Source organism: Marmota flaviventris, chromosome 1 (genome assembly GCF_047511675.1).
Source record: "Marmota flaviventris isolate mMarFla1 chromosome 1, mMarFla1.hap1, whole genome shotgun sequence".
NCBI lineage: Eukaryota > Metazoa > Chordata > Mammalia > Rodentia > Sciuridae > Marmota > Marmota flaviventris.
In genome coordinates, this window is record NC_092498.1 from 2896012 (window position 1) to 2922073 (window position 26062).

Genomic DNA, 26062 nt, shown 5'->3' on the forward strand with positions numbered 1-26062 from the left:
GGGTGCTCAATAACAGAGTCCTCACCCCCCAGGAGGCCTGTGCTTCATACCAGTCCTGTTGCCCCTGAAATGGGGCTGAGAGGAGGGAGGGTGTTGGGACACAAGCCCAGAAGTCCCCAGGGCTGTACCTACCCAGGGAGCTCCTGTGGACTTCAGCAGCCAGGGATGGCCCCACAGGCTTTCCAGCACCAGGGACCCTCAAACAAACCCTGTGAAACAAACGTGCAGGCTTGGAGGGCCGCAGCCAGGCCCGAGCAGGGGCCTGGTTCGCAGATGCAGTCAGTAGAGAGATGGCAGGGCATGGGGTCCCACGCTTGTCACCACGCCCAGTCAGGGTCTCCAACCAGAATCCAGAGGGGCAGGAAAGGACAGCAGTGACCAAGCCGCTGTGTGTGCCAGGAGCTTAGAGAGCCTTGCACCCTCTCCTGTGAGAGGTGGCCTATCCCACACTAAGTGGGGTCTGAAGTCAGGGGCAGCTCAGGACAAGGCCATGGTCTTCTGTCCCACCACTCTCACCTCTACTACCTGGAGGAAGGCACACAGCTCCCTGAAAGTCACCTGCCCTGAAGTTCTTCACCTGATGTACCCCAGAGTGCCCTGCTCCCGCGAGCCCCAGCCAGTGTCCACAATTCAGGAGGGGAGTGGAGGGACCAAGGGCAAGCTGTTCTGCAGGGAGGTCTGAACGGGGCAGGGCCTTGCCTAGCTGTGAAGGGGGTGCTTGCTCTCGGGCCTGGGGAACGTGAGAGGGGCATGGGTGGCAGCATTCCACCTCTGCCTGCTGTGGCCAGCAGAGGGTAGAGGCCAGCTCAGTCAGTCTTCAACGCCTCTGACCATGGGCCGAGCAGAGCTGCCATCCCCTGCTGACCAGGACCTGGGAGAGACCTTGAGTGCCAGAAGGACGGAGTCCCAGAAGTCCCCAGGGCTGCACCTACCCAGGGAGCTCCTGGGTTTACCAGAGATGGCAGTTCACACTGGTCAGGGGGCACTTGGCCGTCAGGGCAGCAGGCTCAGGGTGATGGACCCGGCCTGTGCAGCCTGCGTTTGAGCTTCGGGTCCGGGTGCTCAGAGGGTAGCTCGGAGCTGCAGACCTGGGTGTGCCTCTCCCTCCCTCCCAGCCATGTCTGCAAGACGGGCAGCCCAGGGCCACCATCACAGTGCCACGGCCAGGCACTATGCAGGGCTGGGCCACTGGAAGGACCTGGAGGGCAGCCAGCCTCCCTGGCCACAGTTGGCCTTGTCACAATCAGCACAGGCCATGCCACCAGCAGCCACGCTCTGAAGAGAGCACCAAATGCAGGGTCAGGTCAACGGCATGTAAAGTAACCAACCCTTTCTAACAAGGAGACTCCAAATATAGGGCTCCAATAAGACATGCAGCGCCAGACGGGCTGTTGGTGCAGGACCACGGCTCCCTGCGCTCGGGGCGCTGACCCACCGTCGTTTCTCCAGCGCCCCTGGGCTGGCGTGCTGTGCTAGCTCCTGGCCACAGGTAGGGCAGGGGCACTTGGTCTGCTTTTCACTTGCAAGGTCTCAGTCCCAGTGCTGCGCCTGGGGGGTCTCCAGTTGGGCAGTTTTGCCCTGGAAGGGGAAAAGGAATTTTAGGGGGACAAAGTGCTACGTAGCCTAGAATAAAAAAGTTTCACAGGGTCCCCTGCAACTTCAATTCCAGCAAGAGTCAATCTACAGAAACAGGATGCATTTTGGACTGAGTGATGCAGAGGGAGATTGGGTCTGAGAGATGCAGCCAGAGGGCTTTGGGGTGTCCAACGGGCTGGGGGTACAAGCACCTTCACTCTGTAAAGATGGTTCTACTGTGAACGCAAAGTAGGGGCTGTGAGCACAGCTCTGTGGCAGATGCAAAAGTAAAACGTGGTTTTCAAAACACAAAGAGCACAGAAGGGGATACAAAGGAAACGGGTCTCCAAGTCTGCGTCCGATGGCGTCTGAGGCTGTGAGGAGGGAAGCCCCATTCCTAGCAGAGTCCCCGTGGCTGGGTCCGAGCAGAGGGGCCTTCCACTGCCCTTCCGAGGCCACTCCCTGGTCACAGCTGTCTGTGTCTTGTTTAGCATGCAGGGCCCTGATGGACGAGGTGGAGTATGACATCACCAAAGCTCGGCAGAAGAAGACCAAGGTGGGCTCCTTCCGAATCAACCCTGACGGGACGCAGGAGAGGAGAAAGGTAGCGGAAAAGAAATTATATGCCAGTGTATAATTGCGGATATGGGCAATTACCAACCATTTATCCAAACAGCAGTTGGTCTTAATCTCCTAACCTTTCTCTTGTTCAGGGTATCAGCTCTAAATTGCTTCTGAGTCCTGAGGGACCCAAAGTAATCTTTAAGCTTGAAATTGAAGTATCTCTCTCAGCACCTAAATTTTGTGTCTTGTCGAGTTGGAAGGCATCGCAGCACTGTTGTTCATCAGAATCAAACACAATGCTGCCATGGTTCTTGGGCAAGGCCAGCAGGGGGCCGAGGAAGGTGGAGGGGTGGGCACCACGCTCTCGGGCACCTCCTCCTCCCTCCGAGATCTCCAAGTTTCTAGATGGGGGTGCAGGATGCACGTCCCACCCCCCGGGACAGACTCGGATCCTTGGCCAACAGGAAAGAAGAACCGTTTCTGCTCCAAAACAACTCAAGGGGGGCTCACCCGAGGGTCTAATGTGGTGAGAGGGCTGCCACAGGGGAGTTGCAGGGGTCAGCAGGGGCCTGCAGACAGGGTCTCGGGGCTCCAGCATGTCTTGGGAGATACCAACCCCTCTGCAAGGCGAGGAGTGTCCAGCACACACTGCCCATCTCAGAGCCATCAGAGAGAAGCAGCATTCAAAGGGTCCTTCTACAATGCCACACGAAGCTGAATGGATGTGGGTCAGGCTCCTGAAGTTTGTCCTGTCCTGCCTGGCTCACACAGCTGCCTCAGAGCAAGCAGAAGGGAGTTGTGCGTGTGTGTGTGCGTGTGTTTCCACTTTCCTGGAAGGTGTCCCTGTCCAGAGAGGACGGGAGCAGGGGTGGAGAAGATCCGCGGGGCTGCGGAGGGTTGAATAGTGGTGGAGACAGGGGTTCCTTGCTCTGTGTGTTTAGTTTGTGTGAGTTATGAAGGGGGGATTCACCCTCAGGTCAGTGCCCCCACGGGGCTCGGGTGCACGGGTCCTCCTGGGGTCCATCGCCTCCCCAAAGGCATACAGGAGAACAGAACTGGAGAGGCACCTCTGAGGGTGTCGTCAGCAGGACCTTGGACAGATCCCTGGCAGCCCCCTCGCAGGTCTGACTCCTGCATTCAGGAGACCCAAGGTCCTACGAGGCCACCCAAGTGTGGGACATGTCCTTGGCACCAGCTGCAGCTGGCTTCCACCATCCAGCATAGCCAGGAAAGGTGTGTGTGTGTGTGTGTGTGTGTGCACATGTGTGTGTGTGAGCATGTGTGTGTGGGGGGTGTGAGTGAGTGAGTGTGTATGTGTGTGCATGTGTGTGAGAGTGTGTGTGTGTGAGTGTATGTGAGCATGTGTGTGTGTGTGTGAGCATGTGTGTGTGGGGGGGTGAGTGAGTGAGTATGTGTGTGTGAATGTGTGAGAGTGTGTGTGTGTGAGTGTATGTGAGCATGTGTGTGTGAGCATGTGTGTGTGTGAGCATGTGTGTGTGTGTGTGTGAGCATGTGTGTGTGTGTGTGAGCATGTGTGTGTGAGTGTGTGTGTGTGTGAGTGTGTGTGCGTGTGCATGTGTGTGTGAATGTGTGAGAGTGTGTGTGTGTGAGTGTATGTGAGCATGTGTGTGTGAGCATGTGTGTGTGTGTGTGTGTGAGCATGTGTGTGTGTGTGAGCATGTGTGTGTGAGTGTGTGTGTGTGTGTGAGTGTGTGTGTAGATGCCAGCTTGACTTGGGGGTAAGCGAGTCTGTGTGTTCTAGTGACCTGCCAGGTCAGGAGGCCGTCTGGCCTGTTGTCAGTACAATGGACCAAGAGAAAGGGGCCTCTCTCTCGAGGGAGAAGGGCACAGGGGCGACCTGGGAGAGGGAAGGACACTAGCACAGGTGCTTGGGAGGAGGGAGGAGCGCCTGGAGCTGGGGGCCGGGAGGGAGCCCGGTGGTCCTGCTGGGAGCCCCTGCACCAAGGCCTTTGAGTGATGGCGATCCTGATGATGAGATTACCTTTCCCGTCTCACTGATGAGAACATGCACAGCCCAGGGTGCGTGTGTTGCAAGTGCCGTGGGAGAGTAGGCTGGTGGGATCAGGACAGTGCCAACCTTCCTGTCCCCTCCTCAGCGCTCTTGGGCTGTGTCCTTGGGTAACTTGACCCAGGACCCCACACTTAGGAGGCCTGAACTTTCTCGGGGTGTTTAACCCCAAAAGTGGTTTTAATTTACTTGAAGAAAATGGGCCACCAGCTCCTTTGCTGGCTGTGGTCTTTCCGGTGCTCCACTTTGACATGATCAAGTGAAAAGAACTTTCCAAATTTGCCAAAAACACTCTGCAAAGTAACCGGATGGCACTGGTAGTCTCAAAGGAGCCGAATATGGCCAGACCCGCCTCCCATGGGCCCTCATCCCTGCGGAGCCCCAGGCACCCTGTGGACATGAGGTGGGCGGCTCCCTTCCCTGAGCCCCAGCGACTTCCCTGGCCAGACCCTGTCCCCTGCCCGGCGGCTCCTTCAGGGTGCGGAAGGGGCCACACTGGCTCTGCAGCGCTAGGAAAGGGCTCCTCAGGGACTGCCCAGCAGGATACCTTGGATGTGTGTCCTGTGCCTGCCTCAGTGTCCCCAGAATCACGCTGCGTGGCTTGAAACTGCAACCTCTTGGGCTCCTTCCTGAAGGTCTCCCCTTCTCTTCAAGTTTCCGGAGCCTCCCAACAACGGGCCTGGGAAAAGGTATCTGAGATGGTGCCAAAGGTCCCCGGCCGACTGCCCGCGGTGAGATGTGGTTCCAAGTGCCAGGATCCTTGCCTCCTCTAAGTTGATTGTGGAGACCACCTGGAGCGCCAGCGGCACCTGGGAAGGACACAGAGACGTGGCTCCATCAGCATCCATCCCTGGCCTGGGTGGGCGGCAAGACCCTGGGGGCAGGCAGTCCCCGCTCTTCCTGAGCTACCACCAAGCAGGACCCCCACAGCTGCTCCACACTGGTGGGCTTGGGGGCCAAAAGTGGCGGTCTCCTCCCCTGACCTAAGGCCGACTCACAGAGCAGGCAAGAAGGGTGGAAGGAGAGGTCCTGTGGTTCTGGGAATTATTAGGAATAAGTCTCATTTATTTTAATTGACAGCATCCTCAAGATAGCTCAAAGGTCTTCAATGTTATTGATTTTATGGGGCAGCCCATAAAAACAGAGTTGATGAGGACAGCAGATTGTTTAGTAATACCCTAGGACGCTGCCCTCAATTCCCAGAGGCCCCCTGCCTGGCGTCGGTCGGTGGACATGCTCTCCTTGGCCCCGGCTCTCGTGCTGTTCTCTTTTTAAAAGAAGAAATGGAATAGTCATGGAGTACTCGTCCTCTGCTTGCGAATATCACTCTACAGTGGAGTGGGCAGGGCTTCTGCAGGTGCCCAAAGTCGGGGCTCCCGGCGGTCGGTGAGAGGAAGTGCTCGCATGGCTGTGTGGAGTGGGGTGTTCCAGCTGGCTAGCTTTGCAGCGTCCTGGTGATGTCTCTGGGCTTTTTAAACAACAGATTGGAGAAGGGTGTGGTGTTGCACACCTATGATCCCAGCAGCAAGACAGGCTGAGTGTGAGTTCAAAGCCAGCCTCAGCAACTTAGCAAGCTCCTGAGCAACTTAGCCAGACCCTGTCTCTAAATAAAACACAGAAAGGGCTGGGGATGTGGCTTGGTGTTCAAGCATCCCTGGGATCAATACCCAGGACCCCCCAAAAAAAACCCCAGCCCAGATCGGATTAGTGGCCATTTTAGCAAAACACAAGTGGCAGCCTGCCCCAGGCCTCCTGGAGGTGGTGGTTCATGTTTGCTCTTGGAGCCAGCCCCCTCTTCTGGTCTGGAAGTCAGACCTCCAGGGAGGCAGGTGCAGAGGAGCTGCCCTTGTCAGCTGGACCAGAGCCTGGGAGCTGAGCGTGGCTCAGGTCTGCTGAATACAGGGTCCCCGGCTCACGTGCTGGGCACCCAGTGGGGCCTGGGTGCAGGCCGGGGGCCCGTGGATAGCATGGTGTGAAGGAGGCTGGCCCCTGTGACTGCAGGGACAAGGCCCATCTGGAAAACTTGGGGAGTTTAAACACAGGAGGCACCACCAGCCGAGAGGAGTGCTGAGACTGAGGTCTTGTCTAGATTGGCGCCTGACGCCCTTCGTTCCATTCTTAAAACAACTACCCGAGGCAAACAGAGCCACTTCAAATTGGCTTCATCTTAGAAATGCAAAAGATGGGCTCAGGGACCACTAGTGACTCGGTTTTGACAAACTGGCGTTAATTTCATTTGTTTGATGGCTCAATTAAGACAAATTCCAGTGTCACTTGCTATCACCAGAGCTACTCATCCTGTGGGCACTGTGGACCACCAGTACCCTATTGTATCCTTGAGTGTTGGTGTACAACTGTATCTGAGCCCTGCTTGCTCATAAAAAGAGACAGGTGGGCCATTGTCACAGGCCAGTCAGGAGGTGGAGGGGAATATGTCCATCAGGAAACTTGCCATTTACTGATGGACCATGAAATCAGTTTAGTGGGGGTGTCACCAGCTTTAGGTAAGATGCATTTTATTTGAAAGAAGAGTATTGTTTCCTGACACTTCACATAAAAACAAAGTTTTGGGTGATTTTCTCTCCTGGGAAATGAACTCTGTGCTATGTAGAAATTCTAACCCCTAAAGCGCAGCGTGATTCTCACTGAACAAGACGGAAAGCCACACGTGAACACAGGACTCTTTGTACGAAACCTTTGACACAGAGCTACGTGTGTCCCTGTCTCAATTTCCCGGCCTCCGCTCAGTGGCCAGCTGGCCTTTCTCATCACCATGCGCTCGGGTGCTATTCTTCCGTCGGCCTTGGGTGCTTCCAGAGTCCAGGAAGGAGGGTGGCGGTGGCCTTCACCCTTCCCTTGGGGCTACTCTCTCTTGCCATGGCTCTAGCCGGCCAAGTCCTCCTGTCCTGAGGCAGGCCGGTCCTCAGCCACCCACCAGGAGATGGCAGACGTCAGTAGCCACAGGAGCAGTGGCCGGTCTCCTCTACCCAGTCACTGCATCTCCCTTTCAAAGAAGAAAAGAAGGACAAATCCTTCCATCCATTCTCCATCCGTGCACCCATGCTGTGGTCTCTGGGACGGCAAAACCATTATACACAATTTTCATTTTTTATCTTCCCAGTGGTTTTTATGTGCTCCACCTTCTGTTTCCTTCCGTCCCTGTTTATCTGAGAAGCACTGTCACCCACAACATGTGAGGAGGCTGGCCTCCATCTTCATGGACCATATTTGCCAGAAGAGGCCAACGGCTGCAGACCCTCCAGTGTCGGAGTTGGCCCACAGGGCAGCCGGCTTCTGGCTCTGATCACACTCCATCTGGCCATGCAGGGACCAGGCTCTGTGTCTCAGGCTCTACCTCCCTGTCCTCAGAGCCCTGTCCGTGCAGCGGGTGGGGAAGAGGCCTGGAGGACACCTTGGGAACTTCAGGGACAGACTTAAAAGTAAAATCCTGACGTCTGCCCACATTCCATGCTGCTGTTCTGCCACACACCCTCCCCAGCTGCAGGAAGAGCCGCAGACACCACTGTATGGCCAGGAGGAGGGGCCGAGTGTGGGGGCCACAGGGCAGGCCACGCTGTCCACAGGGCAAAGCAATAACATGGGACTAAGAAGCCACTCGCTGCGTCCCCGAGGCACCCCGTGGCCTGAGCGAAGCTTCCTCAGACCTGTTGGCACGGATCTCAGCTCAGGAGCCCCAGGCAGGTGCACTGCAGCAGGCCGCTTCCTCGGCACATCCCAGCTGGCCACGGTGGCGGCCCAAGTCCCCATTGCTGTGCCGTGGTTCCCCGCTCTACCTGGCAGCCAGATCTCACTGTGTCCAAGCGTCACAGGCCTGTCCGGCTCATCCTGAGGGACAGCCGCCTTTGCCCACTCTGTACCAAGCCACCTGCAGCTGGGGCCCCTGGGAACACAGACCCACACGAGCCCTCAGGTGCAGGAGGAGCTGGAGGAGGGGTGGAGCTCACCACCTGGCCATTGGGCGGGCAGAATCCAGTGCCCACTGGAGAGCGGAGAGTGCAGAGGCAGTGACTGGTGCTGTCCAGAGCAGGAGGGTCCAGGCCCAGGACATCCGCTGCAGCCTTGAGTACAGCTGGCCACTTGCTCTGCACTTGCAAAAGACCAGACTAAAGGCTGCTCCCTGCCCCTTCACCCACCACACCCTTCCTGGGCACCAGCCACGATGGGCACTGGAGACGCTCCAGGACGAGCCAGGCACAGCCCATGCTGCCCAGAGGCAACAGCCAACTCAGGAAGACAGCTCCAGCCTCCCCAGACACAGGCATCAAGACCTGGGTGGCGCGGGCCCTGGAGCTGCAGCCGGTCTCAGGGCACAGGGCCGAGTTACTGCCTGCCTCTGCCACCCGGGCGAGGCCACACTGTCACCTCCACATTCACCAGCTTTGCAGAGTCACACTGGCCTGCTGCAGGGAGGCCGGCCGCTGGCCAGCGCTGTGTGGGGTCTGCACTGTGCCCGGCCCTCCACCATGCCCCCGGGCGCCCATGCCTGCCCTATCCTGCTCTGTCCTCCCCACAGGTGCTGCTCCCCATCCCTGGGAACTGTTCCTCCGTGGCTGGTGCCTCTGTCTCCCTCCAAAAGGCTCAAGCCCTGGGAACAGAGAAGGAAAAGGAGCGTCCCACAGCACCCTGCCGGGGTGGCAGAGGTCCACCTCCCTGGGGGCTGGAGGTGGGAGAGAACGGTGGGGAGCAGCTCGCTGGCCACTGTGGCACCAGCACCGGGGCTGTCCTGGGATCTGGAGCTTGCCGGGAGGGAGGCCGTGTGCTCTGCCCTTGCTCCCTGTGCTGAGTGGAGGCGCCCTGCACCCTTCTCAGGCGCTGCCACCCACGGCCCTTCTGCTGAGACACAGCCCAGCTGTCACCCATCAGCCAGGCTGCCTGGCCTCCCGTGCCCAGGCCCAGGCCATGTGCCACTGGGTCCAGAGAATATTGACTCTTTGGTCACACCCTCCCATGAAGAGGCCCAGGGGACCCCTCCAGCTTCCCGTGCCTGCCCCTGGCTCACGAGCGGCCCAGCCGTGCTGCCACAACGCCCTCAGCCCCGTGAGTTAGTTGGGAGAGTCATGACCGTCCTCACCTGAGGCTGCGGCCCATTTCCTTCCAGTTTCCTCGTCAGCCCCTTCCCACTCCCAGAGGGGTGACCTCGGAGGTGCCAGCCCGGCCACCAGGCTGCCTCGGGGTGGGTTCCGTGGCAGACTGCGCTCATGCTGGGTCAGGAGCTGGCTGATGGGTGCCCCGCAGTCCGCCCACCTTCCTGCTCAGCCCCACGCAGGAAGCCTCGAGTTCCCCGCAGGCCAGTGTGGGATGTGGCCCAGGCAGGAGCAAGGGCATATCTAAGGGTGCCTGAGGATGTGTGTCTGAGCATGCACGTGTGTACAAGTGTGCCCGACACAACACCAGAGCCCGAAGTCACCTCTCAGAGCAGAGAGAGCAGGAAACAGAGCCGTGCCTCTGAGGGGAGGGCATGGGGCCGTGTCTGCAGCTGGGCCAGTGGGCAGAGGGGACCTCAGGTGGGCAGGAGGCTGGCCCAGGGGCTGGGACAGGGAAGGCACTTGCCCACCTGCCTGGGCGTGCACACACAGGGTGCGGTCCCCATACGGGAGCCTGGGGACTTGTGCTCTTCCCGGTGGGGCCAGCAGGGGGACCTTTCTCGCAGGGCTTGTCCTCCTCCATAGCTACCTCAACAAGCCTGTCCCCATCCCCAAACCACAGGGGTTAGAAATTGAGGAGTCCCCAGGGGTGAGGGAGGAGAGTTATAAGGGAAAGAGATGATTTCTAACCCTCTCAGGGGTGTCGAGGCCACGAAGGGAGCCAGGCCGGGAGGTCCCTGGACAGAGGCATGAGGAGGGCCATGGCCACCAGGCCTAGGTGATCACAAATGCACACTTTTCTCCTGGAGAGAGTCGCCTTCGTCTAGCCCCACAGACACTGCTCAGAGGTCCTCGCGCCTGGCACCGTGGGTTCCAACCTGATGCCAGCGTTCACCTCCCAGCCCTGGAGGCCACTGTCGTGAGGGACCCTGCAGGAGCCTGGGGAGCGTGGCTGTGTTCTGAGCTGGCTGCCGCAGGGCTCCCCCCAGCCCAAGGCCCTCTCCCCACTGCTGGGAGCAGGGGCATTTTACAGACGTCCCAGACACCCCCCGGGGGGGGGGCGTATAAGTGAGCACACAGTCACTTTGCCTTAAGGATTGTCTGAAAGTGGCCCCCATTTGCTAATCCTCCCTCCCTCTTGGGCACCCTCCAAGATGGACATCAGGGCATTCAACACTATCACTTGGTCACTGGGCCCTTGACATCCTCTCACACCCTCTGCCCCGGCACAAATGCTTGGGGGGCTGGAGGAGAGAAGCCCATTCGTTCTTCAGGGGCTCCGGGGTCTGCAGGATCTCGGCTGCCAGGGAGAGTCACCTGGAAGACCCTGCTTCTCAGCTACCTGGGCACCACATTTACCACCAGGCGGCTTGGTCTTAGTTATTCTGGCTGCAGCAGGAGAATCTCCGGAGATGTCCAGAATCTTACATGTAAACAAGGACCACGAAGAGCATCACCCGGGGACCTGAGGTAGTGAGTGACAAGACAAAGAACATACTCTGGTCCTGACAGCCGAGTGGAGGCAGGTGGTCCTTGAGGGAACTGGTTTTCCCACCTGCCTCCTGCGTGGGACTTGGGGGCATGTTTCCACAGCTGAACGGCCACAGCCAGGGGACAGCAGGACTTGTCTGTTGCGGACTGAGCCCACAGCTGGGCAACCTCTGCAGTCACGTGATGCAAAGACTTTGGCTTCCAGCAGGTCTTCTGGGGCTTCAAATGCACATTCTTTTCAGTCAAGTTTGATTGAAAAAAAGAAATCCTCCATCAACGTTACTGAGGAGGAGGCAGTGCAGTGAGATAAGACCTCCTCACGTGGCTTGCTGGGTCTGGCGAGATGGAGAGCCACTGTCCAGGGGGAGTTTAAAGGACCACACCCCAGAGACACAGCCCACTCGATGCCCGAGGCCCGTGCTCTTCCCCAAGTGGAATACATGGAACTTCCCTGGTCACAGATCAGCTACAATGATCATCTGAATTCTCAGAGCCAGCACTTTTCTCTGAAGGCCAGGGTCATCTTTGCCTGTGGAGCAGCCCACAGACAGGATCCGAGTGGGATCCTGTTGATCATCTTGAACAGATCTTCTTGCATGTTCTGTGGTGCGTGCTCTCACCGTCAGCCTGGAACCCAGCTGATCTCTTCCCAGACCGTCACCGTGGTGGTCGCTGCATGAGGAGGTGGCCAGATGGTAGTGGCCACAGGCTCACCGCAGTATGTTCCTAAGGGACCAAGAAAGAGAATAATGCTCTCCCCCTCTGAGGCCATCCTTGGGCCTGTCCCGTGCTCCCCTCAGACCCTCACCTCCCTGACATTCTTGCCAGGATTTCCTGTTTGCTGTTGAGTCTCTGTGCAGTTGAAATCAGCCAGGGCTCCCAAGGGGTCAGCGCACAGCCCTTAGGAAACAGAAATACAAATGAGGAATCATCCCCTTGCCGAACGCTGGCTGTCGCATCATGGGCCCCCATGGGTGGGGAAGTGCCGCATCCTAGACCTTGGAAGCAGGCACAGGGAGGGAGGAGGAGCCCCAGAAGGCGCCTCCACACACACCCCGGCTGCCTGAGTGCTGAGTGCCTCCTCTGCTGACCAGACACTTTCTTAAGCTTCTAACTTACTTACCCAACCCTTGGAATCCAACACTCACCACTGGCTTAATTACCTACATGCCCTCTCACTCACCTGGGCAGAGGCGCGGGGCAGTCCTTGAGTTGAGCTTAGTATCAGGTCACGAGCCTTGTACCAAATATGGATCAGATTCCTTGAATTTTGATTTTAAAAATACAGACATTTAGCATAGAAGGAAGAGAAAATTAATTGTCAAGAATTTGGGCACAGTATGGGCCCAATTTTTTTCCCTTCAAAAAAGCCTAGACTGAGGCTGCACTGTGGCACACGCTTGTAATCCCAGTGACTCGAGAGGCTGAGGCAGAAGGATCACAAGTTCAAAGCCAGCCTCAGCAACTTATTGAGGCCCTAAGCAACTCAGCGAGACCCTGTCTCTAAATTTAAAAACTACAAAAAGGGCTGGGGATGAGGCTCAGTGGTTAATCACCCTGGGTTCAATCCCTGGTACCAAAAAAAAAAACAACCCCCAAAACTCCAAACAAACAAAAAACCTCCTCGACTGAGAAGCCTGTTACAGATGGAGGGGAGAGTGAGGCCACGTGAGGGGCAGAGACCTGCTAGGACTAGGCACGTGCACAAGGGGACCCTGCAGTTTGTGTGGGGACAGTCAGGCTGCTCTGGACTGGGCTTGTAGGTGGAAGGCATCAAGACGCACAACAGAGAGAGTCCAACCTGGACAAACTACACATAGACCAGTGCAGGGGGACCCTGGGCTTGCAGAAAGGCTTCGCCCATTGGAACCCCTGGGCACAGTGTTGGCCTTTGGACCAGGGTCCCCAGCAGTGGTTCTCCACTAGCTGCAGGGAAAGAGGCTGCTGGATCCTGTGGACAGAGGCCAGGGATGCCTCAACAGCCTGCCGGGCACAGGGCAGCTGCTCCTCAGAGACTCGTCAGATCTTTGCTGTCAACGGCGCCGAGATTGAGACACCCTCCTCTATGGAAATCAGGAACTTTCCCCCCTCAGATCCAGGGTTCTCATGTTTGGAGGAAGCTGTGGCTGTCGGTTTATGAAGCATGGCGCCGATGGGGTTGCCTCTCTATCCTGCCTTTGGAAACCTTTACTGCCGATTGGGGACCTCAACCACAGTTAGATCTGATTTGGAGAGAACAACATATCAGCGGGATATTAAAGGGTCAGAGCAAGGTAGGACCAGGCCTCCAATCTGCCAAGGCAGTGCCCTGGTCAAATGGTGTCCTCCAAATTTTCATCCACCCAGAATCTCAGAGCATGACCTACCTTGGGCAGAGGGTCTTTGCAAAAGCCAATAGTTATAATGAGACTGTGCTGAGTCTGGTGGCCCTGCTCCAGGGACTGGTGTCTCTAGAAAGATGAGACAGACACTCAGGGAAGAGACACGCGACAACAGATGAGACTGGAGTGCGGCGTCTACAAGCCGGGGAAGCCAGCCAGTCCAGAGCTGCAGAAAGGGGAAGGGCCTTCCTCTGGAGAGCAAGGTCCTGCCCACATCTCAGCCATGGCGATGCAGCCTCCAGAATCGGGAGAGAATGACTTTCTGTTTATAAACATCCTAATTTATGATGCTTTGTTACATTAGCTCTAAGAAAAAAATATAGGCCAGAAATCCATGAGGTGTGGAAGAGGCGACTGCTGCAGCACTGGGCAGCAAGGGGAAATGGGCGGCTGAGGTCAACCCAGGGCAGAAGGGCCATGCACGTAGGCATGTGTGTGCATGTGCATGCGTGAGACCGCATGGGCATTGGTGTGTGCGTGTGTATATGCACGTGTGTGAGTGCACGTGCCTGTGCATGTGTGCAGGTGCAGGTGTGTGAGAGTTTGTGTGAGTATATGTACAGTGTGAGGAATGGGCATGTGTGTGCGTGCACACATGCATGGGAGTGTGCATGGGTGTGAGTGAGCATGCATTCGTGTGAGTGTGTGCAGGAGGTATGAGGACGTGTGTGCACCTTTTTGTGTGGGTGCTCAAGAGTGTGTGTACTACGGGTGCAGGCATATATATGTGTGAGCACATAGGTGTGAGTACGTGCACATGTGAGTGTATATGTATGTGTGTCATGAGAGATTTCCTAAAAAAGCTGTATTTCCAGGTTGTGGCTCAGTGATAGTGCACTTGCCTGGCACATGTGAGGCACTGGGTTAGATCCTCAGTACCACATAAAAATAAATAAAAATAAAACAAAGGTATTGTGTCCATCTACAACTAAAAGAGAAGGACTGTATTTCTAGTTTCTCACAAAGAGTCAGAAGCCTCTCTCATTCCTCTGGTCATCCTGGGCCTCAAGCCAGTGCCCCTTGTGGTGGTCTCCCAGCTCTGGAGACCTGGAATACCCATTGCTGGCCAGGTGTGTTCACACAGGTGGAGAATCTCTATGCATAACCAGGCATCTAACAAAAGGAGGAAGTTTAACGTCTGAAGTGGTCTTCCAAACCCCGGGGGCCGTGCATGGCTTGCGGAGGTAGCCAGGCCACCTCTCGTTCTCTGGACTGTGCTGGAGGAGCAGTTGTAGTGGGGACTGCAGGAGGGTAGGGCCTACTGTGGTCTGAGGGCTGCCTGCCCCTCCTGCTGGGCCGAGCCCCCGCTCTCCAGGAACTCAGAGGCAGCTCCAGTGTGGCCGTCCTTGGTGGCAGCAGCTAGTTTCCTTTGCCTGATGTGTGTGGGGAAGGAGGAGCGACTTGTGAGCAAGGGAAATGCTGGCAGAACCATGTGAACCCAGACGCCCAGGATGGATGGGTCTGGGCCAGGCCTGGGCCCTGGGCAGCGGTCTTGCAAGTCCAATAAGATGAATTCTAAGCAATTAAAGGAATGATGGTGAGGACCAGGCTCCAAAGGAGGGATTTAAGACTTAATATTAAAAGGGGCCTTATTCTCCTGCCCACTGCTTAAGTGCAGTGAAAACATAATTAGGCTCTTTGGGCCCTACTCATGCCCTTTCTGCTGAACTTTCTGAACATCAGAGGCAAGAAGTCCTCTCCAGCCACGTCGGAACTATCGGAGCCGGCCTGCTGGAGAGCTCTCCTCTCTTTCTGTATGGAAAGGTAGAACTAAGGGTCGGCTCTGCAACCTTAGAGGGTTCCCAGCTCCACTGTCAGGGCCTCTGACCCCGCAAGGCAGGTCCCCAGCTGTCCAGGCAGGGACTTCCCGACCAGGGTCAAGGCACACCTGTAGAGCTGGGTCTCTGCTCTGGGTTGGGTAAGTGTCCCCCAAACACCCGTGCTGAAGACTTGGTCCCCACCTGTGCTGCTGTTGGGGGTGGTGAACCTGCAGGAGGCAGGGCCTGCGGGGGGTAGTCTGGCCATGGGGATTGTGTCCTTCAGGGGGCACTGGCGCCCTGCCCCTTCCTGTCTCCCTTGGCCCCCGGCCACCGTGAGCTGGGCAGTTTCCTCTGCCACATGCTCCTCTCATGGTGGTCCACCTCACCACAAGCCCAGAAGCAATAGGGCAGATGACCATCGGCCGAGACCTCTCAAACTCTTTCCTCAGGTATTTCCCACAGTGAGGGAACCCTGACTAACAGCTCCTCGGGCTCCAGCAAATCTCCAGGCAGGGCCCACGGGGCAGGGCTCTTGTCTGGGGTGCGACTGGGGGGTCCAGGTCGTACACATGATGGATTAAGTGAATCCTCAAGCATCTCATGACTCCACTTTATATTTTCAAGTGCTCTTTCTTTAAAAAGCTTTAAGGCACAAGAGTAACACATGATGATTTTTAACTAGAGATAAGAGTCCTCATTATCTGTGGCTTCAGTTTCTTCAGTTCAGTTGCCCACAGTCAATCAAGGTCCAAAAACTTTAAGCGGAAAATTCCAGAATAGATCCGGGAGAAGTGTTTCATACAGTACTGACACAACAGAACTTCACACCTAGAATTCATTCTAAAAAAGACCCCAAAAGTTGTCATTTTCAAATCTTGATGTTTGGCAATCGTTGATAATTATTTTGACAGGGTATTTGTTTAGCTTATGTAGAGTCAAAATTACAGGGATTTATCTTAAAAACATTCTTGTAGATTCTATGGTTTTGAAGTTTGGAGGTGAGGACAAAATGAGCTCTAATTTTCTCATTCGTCATTGTGCTGATTTACCGTGGAGAGTGCTGTGAGCCTGCGGTTTTCCTTCCCAAGCATCTGCAATGCAAAAATCACCTTTTGACTTTTAATTCATGTCCACATTGTAAGAAAATTAAAGGTCATCATAGGTATGTATGAGTAGGAGCAAATACAGTGTAGACAGCGTTTGGTTCCATCTGTGGGGTCTTGGGATGCAGGGTGGGTCCTACGGAGGGGGGACGGCTGTCCATAGGGAAGGGGCCTGTGACCTGCCCTTGCGCCACCCTGCTCCCCACCCTCAGGTCGTCAATAGCCGTCCTGCTGTCCCCACTCTCACTCTAGCACACATAACTGTTCTGTATTTTTTGGCTTGGGCCATTTTTAAATAGTAAAACCATACTACGTGTATATTTTCTCCTTTGAAGAGGGTGGAAAAGTTAAATAAGCTTAAGGTCAAGTATAAATGCTTTCCTCATGAACTGGGCTGAGTCTTGACCCCAGATTCATGTGATGAAGCTGTCACCCTCCCATGTGACTCTTCTTGGAGAGAGACCCTGTGAAGAAGTGACAGTCCAAATAAGATAGGGGTTGAGTCCTGACCCAACAGGACCCATGGCTTGACAAAGAGACCCCAGAGTGAGTGCATTCTGCCGCGTGAACACAGCATTCAAGAGCACCCTCACCCTGACCTTGGACCCTGCCTCCAGAGGAGGGGAGCTAAATTGCTGTGTGAGCCCCTGGTCTGCAGTGTTTCTCTGCAGCAGCCCCAACTGGCAAAGATGCCTGGCCTAACAGATGGGTGCCGGGCAGCCCCCGAGCAGCAGCGGAGGTGTAAGCCCCCTTAAGCCATCTGCAGAACACCCTGCGTCCAGCTCCTCGGACCCTCCCCTGCAGGTGAGCTTCCTGCTCTGTTCAGGTTGTTACCATTGCAGGGCAGTAGACCCGACCATAGCTCCTGTTCTGATTTTCTTTTCTTCCCTCCCTGCCTGCAGTGCTGGAGATGGAGCTCAGGGCCCCACCAGTGAGGCAAATGCTCCACCATGGAGCCCTGCTCAGCCCTGGTCCTCTGATTTCTGTAGGACACAGAAAGGGCACCAGTGTCTAAAGTCATGAGCACTTTAACTTGAGTCCCTGCTGCTGGGTTACTTCCCCAAGCCTGCATATCTCACATGCTTAACAGAAGCTGCCTTCTTGCATTTTCGTGTGCAATGGATAATATCATTCTTTGAATTTTTGGTAATAAAATAAGCAATAAAAAAAAGTGCTTCACTACTGTGTGAATTTCCTAGTCATGACCTCCAGTGGATTCAGCATAGTTTCACAAGCTGCTGTTCGTGTTGGCGGCCTCCTTCAGGTTGCTTACTTGTACCAAGTTTTCGGTTGGTTTGTTCATCTTTGATGTTATTATGATTTTGAAGGTCTCCCATGGGGACAGGGACCCTGCCTGCGGCCTGCTGTGCGATTGGCCTGTGGCTGGGCAGCTTTTCCGCAGACTCCTCCCCTTCCACCTTGTGCCTGGGCCCAGCCTCCAGGAGGCACATGTTCTTCTGGATTTTCTCCCCAGCGCTGCAGCTCTCCTTCCTGCCTGCGTGGTGGATCTGCGGGAGCTGTCTTTGGATAAAGCATGCAGAGCACGTCCAGCTCTCTGTCCTTCCAGATGAACAGCAGGTCCAGCGCTGGCACTGTTTGCTGAACAAACCTCACTCCCCTCCGAATTGGAATGACACTCTGTCATCTTCTTGAAAAGAATTGTGGGAAACACATCAGACATTGCCTCACACGCTCTGAACATCGGAAGTATTTTTCATAGCTTCTTTAGAGCCTATTACATCCAGGTTTTGTTCTAGTGCCTGTCCACTGCCGTCCACCTCTGTCCACCACCGTCCATCTCTGCCCTTAGCTCTGCCTTCAGTGTATTCCTGTGCTCCCACTCAGCACCCTACACATACAACACCTGGCTCCGAGTGTGTTTTCAGCCTCTGGGAAGTAGAAGGAGGGCATCAGAGGTTGCCTGTAGCTGTCCTGTGAGGTGTCTGAGGAAAGCACAGAACCCGTCAAGGAAGAGCGAAGAGCTGGCTACCTGTCCACCTGCTGGGTATTTAATTTGAAGCCAGGTGTCTCCATCTCAGGGTTTAGCTGATCACATCCAGCAGGACGTAAAAGGAGGCTCTGGGAGCAGAGCTGGCGTTTCATGAGCAGGTCACTTGAAAAATGGCCTTGTGATCCTGGAAGCTCTTTGCCCTGAGAGGGGTTCACTGGCACAGGGAGCCCTGCTGGGGAGAAGTGTGGACTGGGAAGACATCCCAGTTACCGCGCACTGCCTCTTTGCTCTTCCATGGGGCTCTGACACCACTGGTAATGGCCAGGACAAACTTGAAGACTGGTGACAATGTCTGCAGCAGGGTGCACCGCCATGCTCCTCCTACCCGAGCACTAGGGTTAGGAGACAAACTGTGCAGTCGGCGTTCGGCATATAGAGTCTATGCTCCCGCGTCCTTGGGGAGAAGAAATGGAACAGATGATTCAGTACTCCTGAGCAGATAAAAATAATAATTATCAGAGGGTCTGCGGTGATGAGAGAGAATTAAAGATTATGGTAGCTTAGCTCAGAATTAGGGTTAATTAAGCAAATGCTGGCCAAGCAGGCGCTTCATTTCATAAATATAAACAAAGGCTGCGATGGGGCGCAGGGCGCTGCTCGCTGCCGCACTGGATGCTGCGTAACTGGCCCAACCTTCCCTTGGGCCCGGGAAAGCACAGAAACCCTTCTTTTGTCACTGCTGTCTTGGGGGGTAAATGAATCCCGCCTGTGACCTTCCAGTGTCTCCTTGGTGGCTCCACCGCCAGCCCTGGTCAGGGGACGTGGCCCCTGGACTTCAGCCACTGGCTCTTTATCTCTAAAGTGCTTTCTGTCTCCTGGGGTCGCCTAACACGCTGCAGGCTGGAACCAAAACGCTCGTCCTCGCAGTGCCAGAGGAGGAGTCCAAAGCCCAGGTGTTCCAGGGCTGGCTCTTTCTTGGGAGCCTGGAAGGGAATCTACCCTTGCAGACCTTCCAGGTCCTGGAGGTGACCAGCCCTTGAACTGTTGCATTGGGAATGTCACTGCCTCTGTGGTTCCACGGCCACCTTGCTTCTACCTGTCTGTGCCTCTCTCTTGTTCTAGGACACTGGTCACTTTGGGTTAGAACCCATCCTGACACAGGTCCTCATCTTACCACGTACATCTGCCGAGAGCCTTTTTCCAACAGAGGCGCAGCACAGGTGTGAAGGTTAGGGCTTGATCATCTCTCTTCGGGGAGGAAATTTGACCCACTATGGGCTTTAGAGCTGTGTGACCCCAGGGACCCCACTGTGACTCCACAGGGATGAGGGGCTCCTCTCCCCATCATGCCTTCCCCGCGGTGTCCCTGGGAGTGGGGTGGGCAAGAAACTCAGTCTCCATTGCTGCTCCAGTCATTCTGTGGCCTCTGAGCAGCGCAGGGAAGGAGCCACCTCCCGGGGGCTGGTGCCTCCACCCTACCACTCAGCCGCGTGGCTGTGGCATCTCTCCCCCCAGATCCATGATGAGGATGTTCTGGGAAACAGACCCTAACATCGACCTCTGTGGCCTCTCATGCAACTGCCGTCCCCACCATTGCTGGCCCCATCTGGTGCGTGGCGGTGTTCTGTGCCCTTTGTCTCGGATCTCCCGGTCAGTTTCTGATGCCTGCGACTCCTCATCCACGCGGTTCCGACGCCTTGGCAGGGATGATTTCACAAGCCTGGAGTTAGATGCTGCACAAGTGTAAGCACATAATGCCTCCAACCTCGGGTTCTGTGATTCTGTCACACTCAGAACAAGCTGTCAAAACTGTCTGGCATGACTTATCCTTAATAAATCCCTCGCCTGTTAATTGCTCCTTATTCCACTGAATAAGAATTGTTGGAATCCACAAATCGGGTGAAGAATGGGGATAATGGGGATGCGTTTAGAGGATTGCCACTGTTCTCCCCCAGGACAAAGGGAGCCACAGGCAGTGGGCACCACGGCTGGCGTAGGGGGAGGGTGGATTTAACATGCTTGGGCTTCGAGTCTGGTTATTTGCAAATAGATCTTTCCATGGAAACTCTGGCAGAAATGGTGCATTGATGGTCTGGAGGAAGGTCTCTGAGAGGGGTCTGTGGGTCTGATTGTTCTAGAACGCTGATTCTGGGCTGGCTGGGATGGGTTCTTGTGAGGGCTGCCCTATGCAGGGTGCAGGGCAGTGTGGACACGTGCAGGAGCTCTCTTAGGACTGCAGAGGTATCTGGGTGCCCTCCACCAAGGCCAGAAAGGTGCCACACCCCCACCCCCCGCCCCTGGGCTTGGAGAGGGCCTTTGGCATCACACCCCGCTTGTCTTCTGCATGAGCATGTAAAGCAGTCTTGTGACCTCAGGCAAGAGACTTTCCTCTTGGAGGCCGCACCCCACGCCCTACTGCGAGGCAGGTGAATGGGTGGGAGAGAGGCCCTGGCAGGCACTGGGTGCCGTTATCAGGCCTTGCCATGGCTAAAGACACAGTCAACAACATCTCAGGGTATTGCCGGGGCAGGGACAGGAATATTAACTGAGTGTCCACCACGGAGCTGGCTGAGTCACGGGCCGGGGCATGGCCTGAGCTGTCAGTCACATCCAGACTCCCCTATGGCCTTGGCTTCCTGGCCCACCACATGAGTGGTACTGCCCACCTCCCCAGATGTAGTCCAGAGGTAATGAGGACTGGTAACCACAGGGCTCTCCTCGTGTGTGTGTGTGTGTGTGTGTGTGTGTGTGCGCGCGCGCACGCAACATGTACAGGAACTACAGGTGAGTCCTCCAGGACAGAAGGGCCACTGGCAACCAGAGAATAGAAGAGGGGTGGCAGGCAGGAGGAGTTGCCAGGGAGTACCTGCAGGCAGGGGACAGCTCACATAGGATGCACCCACAGGGGAGGCCACCTGCAGCAGGGTGGGCGATGGGGTGGGTGTGTCTGCAAAGCCTAAGAGCACAGCCTCTGGGACACCGTCCCCCTGCACCTTCAGCATGGACGATATGCAAATGAACAAAACTCTATTCATGGGTCAGAAATGTGAATGTCATGTGATTTTCACAAAAGAGTGTTTTTCACCGGACTTTTCCCCACCCTGTCTAAATCTAAGAACAAGCATGTTCCCAGCATGTGATTGGAGCTCAGGCAACACTCTTTATTCGAGGCCAGATGTTTGTACATCACTCTTTAATCCCTGCACCAGAAGAAGCTGGTCTTGGCCATGAGAATACACCACTTGTCTTTGTCTCCGTCATCTCTAGCACAGAGCTCCTGAGCACTTGGCCTCTACATCAGAGCATGCGGTCAGCGGTGACCAGGGAGCTCATTCCACACACAGCCAAACTTTACATACCCGGAGGACACCAAGAGATCTCTTCTGGAGTTCTCAGGGCAGTAGACCTCTTCTGAGGTCAGGCATTAACTGGCAGAAAGAAAACACGTATCCAAATACACTTGAGTCTCAAGACAAAGAGATTAATGTTATCTCTTGGGATTAATTCTTAAATAGTGAAAAAGTAATTGAAATTGAGTAGAATAAAATCATCTCATATCTATCAACTTTTAAAAAATGAGCAGGCTCAAGTAATAAGAGGTGATGTGAAGGATAAAGTGGAGTGACAGCTGGCCACTGCCCAAAGCACCAATCAGGCCACTGGGTGGTGCCTGGCTCCCCCTGGCCAGCACCCGAAGGTTCCCACTCTGGGGCCTTCCAGGGTCTGCTCTGCGGTCTGCGTGGAAGGAGGCATGGCCCTGGAGGTTCCTGAGGTCCCCTAGTCAGTGAGCTGCCCTGCCCCAGAGTGGGGGAAAGCACTAAGGAACCCGGTCCTGGGATCTGGTGTGTGTCCTGAATTCACAGGTGTCTGTTAGCCAAGTGCCATTTCCTGTGCCATCCACAAACACAAGCAGATCAACAATGATCGCCCCGGGCACCCACAGCCAGCAACCTGCCCTGAGACAGTAACCCAAACGGAAAAACACAGGGACTCAGCACACCGCCGAGTGACAGGAGCAGCGGCTCAGCAGGACTAGACAGTTCCGAGGAAGCAGTCGGCCTGTCATGTCACAAGGTCTTAAGACAGAGCCGGAATGCTGGGGTTCCCCACATGTCCTTTTCTGCCCCCGTTTCCCTCAAGCACCGGGAAGCTCCTCCCTCACCCCCACGTCTTTCTTAAGTTCCTGATTTCTCCTCTCTCTGGTGCTGGGGATGGGCCCAGGCCCTTGCACACATGCCAGGCAAGTGCTGTACCCTGAACTGCACCCAGCCACACTCTCTGCTCTGAATGCTCCGCCTACCTGGTGCTGTGGTGTCAGCATTCACGGTCCCCAGGTCTGAGCATGGAGGTGTCTTTCCTGGCTCACCCCAACACTGTGGTCCAAGCCCGAGCCTTTGGGTCATATCTTCCTAAGTGGCCCTTCCTCTGGGCTCTGCTGGCCCGATCTTTCTAGAGAAAGCGGATAATAAAAAGGTTGCTCCCTGCTCCTCCTTCATCCTTAGCACCCAAACCTGCACTGCTCACGCCTGACTGTACACAGCCACCTGGGGGCTCCACAGGCCTGGGGTCCCAGGGGAAGACAGACCTGCTGGTCCATGGACCACACTTGGGGTACCAAAGGCCTTGACACACACCCTGGCAGCTCTGGGTCCTGAGAACAGGGGAGGCAGAGAAGTGGTGGACAGAGAGAGCTTCTGGGGAGGCTCAAGTGGCCCACCGACGTAGGCTGACGGCCACCTTGCTTCTGGGCCTGCAGAGGACATCTCCTCTCCCCCCACCCATCTGTGCTCCTTAGCTTGGTGTCACTAAAGATGAGCAGATCTGAAACAATGTGGCCACACTCCTCCTGTCACATCAAACCCTTTGCAGGATTCTCCCCTCAGTGACTCGACTTGAGAAATGTCTGAGGACTGCATTATGCCCCCCACCACCCAGTTCACAGAAGACACTGACCCACGGAGGTCACAGGGAGGTCACTGACTGTCCAGCACCTGGCCACAGAAGTGAAGCCAGCTAGGATTCAGGTGCGTGGGCTAACGCTAGACCCTGCTCCTGTCCCCACGACGCTGCCCTGAGGAGAGCCGGTGGCCAGGCTCTGTGCGAGTGCGCAGGCACAGGCCGTAGGCCCCTTCTAGGGTTGGGTGTCTGGGGCTGACCTCACCCTGCGAGAGCTCCCAGTGGCCCACAGTCACCCACTCTGTGAACTTCAGTCTGATGGGCCTGGGCTGCGTCTAGCCGGCGGGAGGCTGCACACTTACATGTGGTGACTGTGTGCACTAGCTGGGGCCACCAAAGTCCCACAGATGGCCCCACAGACAGGAGTGGCAGGCAGTTTGAGGTCTAGGCGAGGCAGGGCTGGCTCCTCGGCTGCCTCTCTCCTAGGCTTGCCATAGGAGGGACCCTAAGGGCCTCCTTCTGAGTGTGTCCTCATCTCTACTTCAAAGACACCAGTCAGGTGGGGAAGGACCCACCCCAGTGACCTCATTTAGTGGTGGTCCCCTTTTAAGGCCCTGTCTCGAGGTGCATCACGTCTGAAGTCTGGTGTTAGGACTTTCTCCTGTGGACCTGGGGGGCGAGTTCGGCCCCAGCACTAGCCCCTGTCGGCTGGTGGAGACCCGGCGAGCAGCTGCTGTGACTGGGTTGGGTAGGAAACAGACGTCTCAGGACAAATGGGCCACATCTTAGCACTCTAAGCAAGGGTGACAGGCACCTCTGTGTGGCAGGGACCTCGGCCTGGCCCTGAGGAAGCCAAGGCCTGCCTTCCCCGGGCAAGCCTACAGTGGCTCCAGCCCCAGCTTCCCTGGGACCTGAGGCTCCGGGGGAGCGAGACGCAGCCAGGACTCGGCGCTGAAGATGGGCGGCCCCGGGACGAGGGGCCTCCTGGAGACCACACTGTGGCCCTGTGGTCTGAGGGAGAGGACACCTCCTGGTCATCAGGAGTTCCCAGCCAGCTGCAGACAGTCAGCTGCTCCAGTGAAGTCACAGAGCATTCTAGAGGCCCCAGAAAGCCCCAGGCTGGGGGCAGGAGCCGGCAGAGCTGGGTCCCATCTGTCCACCTATGACTCCTTCTCCTCTCCGGGCTTGCATCTCCCCATCTGAAAAGCAAGGGTTTGCTACAGGTTCTCCGGGGTCCTGTCCAGCACCCACACCGAGTTGCTGAGGTGGGGCAGAAGCAGAGACAGCCAGGTAAACAGGGGCCATGGAGGAGGGGGCCCGTCAGCTGCAGTGGGAACCCACCCCTCCAGGAGCCTTCTGGAAGAGGGGTTGAGCCCTGCCTCACCAGGACTGTTGCTCCAGGAGAGAGAAGGCAAGGTTTATCCACAAACACCTGGGAGAGCCTCGAACCTCACGGCTGGTTTTAACGAGCACGGCAGCACCCTGGCACCACACTCCCAGGTTGGCGGCCTCCCTGCGGCACACCTGAAGCTGCCTCCCGAGGACCGCTTTTGACTTCTGAGCCTTCCTTCAGCCAGTGTCCCAGGTGTGAGGTGAGAAAGAAACAGCTCACCAGAGCACACCCTGCACCCTGACCCCTGTGAGACAGAAGACAGACGAGGGACATGTGCACAAACACAGGACACGCAGGAACACGTGCAAGTTCATGCACACACGTGCAGAATGCACACGTGTGCGTCCACGTGTACACACACACCTGGCTATTTCAGGGGAGGAGATCTGGGGCCTGAGGGGTCTGGGGTAGGGGTGAGCTATATTCTTTACCCTTTTGTGCCTTTGGGCTTTTTAAAAAAGAAATCAAGTTTGTTTGTTTGTTTTTAAGCGATCAAGAAATGTGTTACCTTTTCCCTACAAAAATGTTTTTAGAGGAAGAGATGTCTTTCTGGTGGCTGGGACCCAGGAGAGGGGGGCTGTCCTGGGAAGAGGCTCTGCCCGAGTGCTGGAGAATGGCCCTTGGTGCATCCTTCTCTTTTTCCCACTGTCTTGGTTACGCAAACCTGCTGGGGAAGGCCGGACCTGGAGTCCAGCTTGGTGGCCCTGGCTTCCTGGAGGAACTCTCAGCAGTTGAGTCTCTGTTCCCCTCGCACCTCCCGGCTTAGTGAAGGCCATCAGGACCCAAGTCCCAGAATGTACAGAAGCCCTGCTGCCTCTGGACCCTTGGGCAGGATGTGAATGGTGTCCTTCCTAGGAATGGGGGGACAGCTCATGTGGTGGCACCCAGGGCCCTGCGCCAGCTTTCCAGGGGTGACCTTTGATTCCGCCCGGGTCTGGGAGGTGGGCTGGTCCTCAGTCATGTCATACAGGTCTTTTCTCAACAATGTGGAATGGCCTGGGAGTTGGGGACAGACCAGGACAAGTGTGGAGGCCTAGTGGGCAGGGACTCTCCTGAGGTGGGAGCCACTGCTCCTGCAGACCCTCTGAGAGCCAGGTTGAGCAGGGGGCCGGGAACCCTGCAGGCCCTCTGCTTGCAGCTGTCTCTGGCCACACCCAGAAGCACGCAGTGTCCTCTGGTTTGTCTGTCAGCTGTGGGGCAGTGGGCACTTTCTGCATAGTCTGTGCATGCGTGTTTGCACAGAGACATGTGTGCGTGTGTGCCCCCCTCACCCTGTGAAGATGAAACTCATAACCCAGCCCCCTTGCCCTCTCCTCTAATGTTGAACAGGGAGATCCTGCCATTTCCTTGCTTTGCCTGCAGAACCGAGAAGACAAGATGGGAAGTGCCACAGATTCCCAGAGTGCGACTTTGTAAAATATCTATACTGTGGAGGTGTTTTAAAGAGGTGGCCCTTGACAGACAGCTATGCATCCACCACAGTGGTTCAATACCAATATGCTGGAAGACTGAATTATGTTGGTTAGGAAACAGATATTGACTTAAGTATTCTTGAACTCAGTTGACAGAGTCCTGTTATTATGGATTAATGTTCACGGTCCTCCCCTGTCACACATTCTTTTTAAAGAAATCTGTTGCAATTTTCATTCACAATCGTGGAGAAGTCCTCTTTCACAAAGTCTGAATCAGAGACATCTAACGTGATAGAGTCAGTAATGATTTGTAAGTGAATAAACAAGTTTATATTTACCACTGATGCAGCGATATTGTGGCTTGCCCATTCAGGTGCTCTCTCTTTTTTCTATTAGTCGTTT

General features: G+C 55.8%; 1 protein-coding gene across 1 annotated transcript in view; it reads left to right on the top strand.

Moving 5' to 3' along the window:
* The first annotated feature begins 2080 nt into the window (after window positions 1-2080).
* Window positions 2081-26062, top strand: part of Cnpy1 (canopy FGF signaling regulator 1) — a 34970-nt gene continuing 10988 nt past the window's right edge. Inside the window, exon 1 of the mRNA XM_071606065.1 lies at window positions 2081-2179. Coding sequence (XP_071462166.1) covers window positions 2081-2179 — 99 coding nt within the window. The remainder of the gene's footprint in view (window positions 2180-26062) is intronic.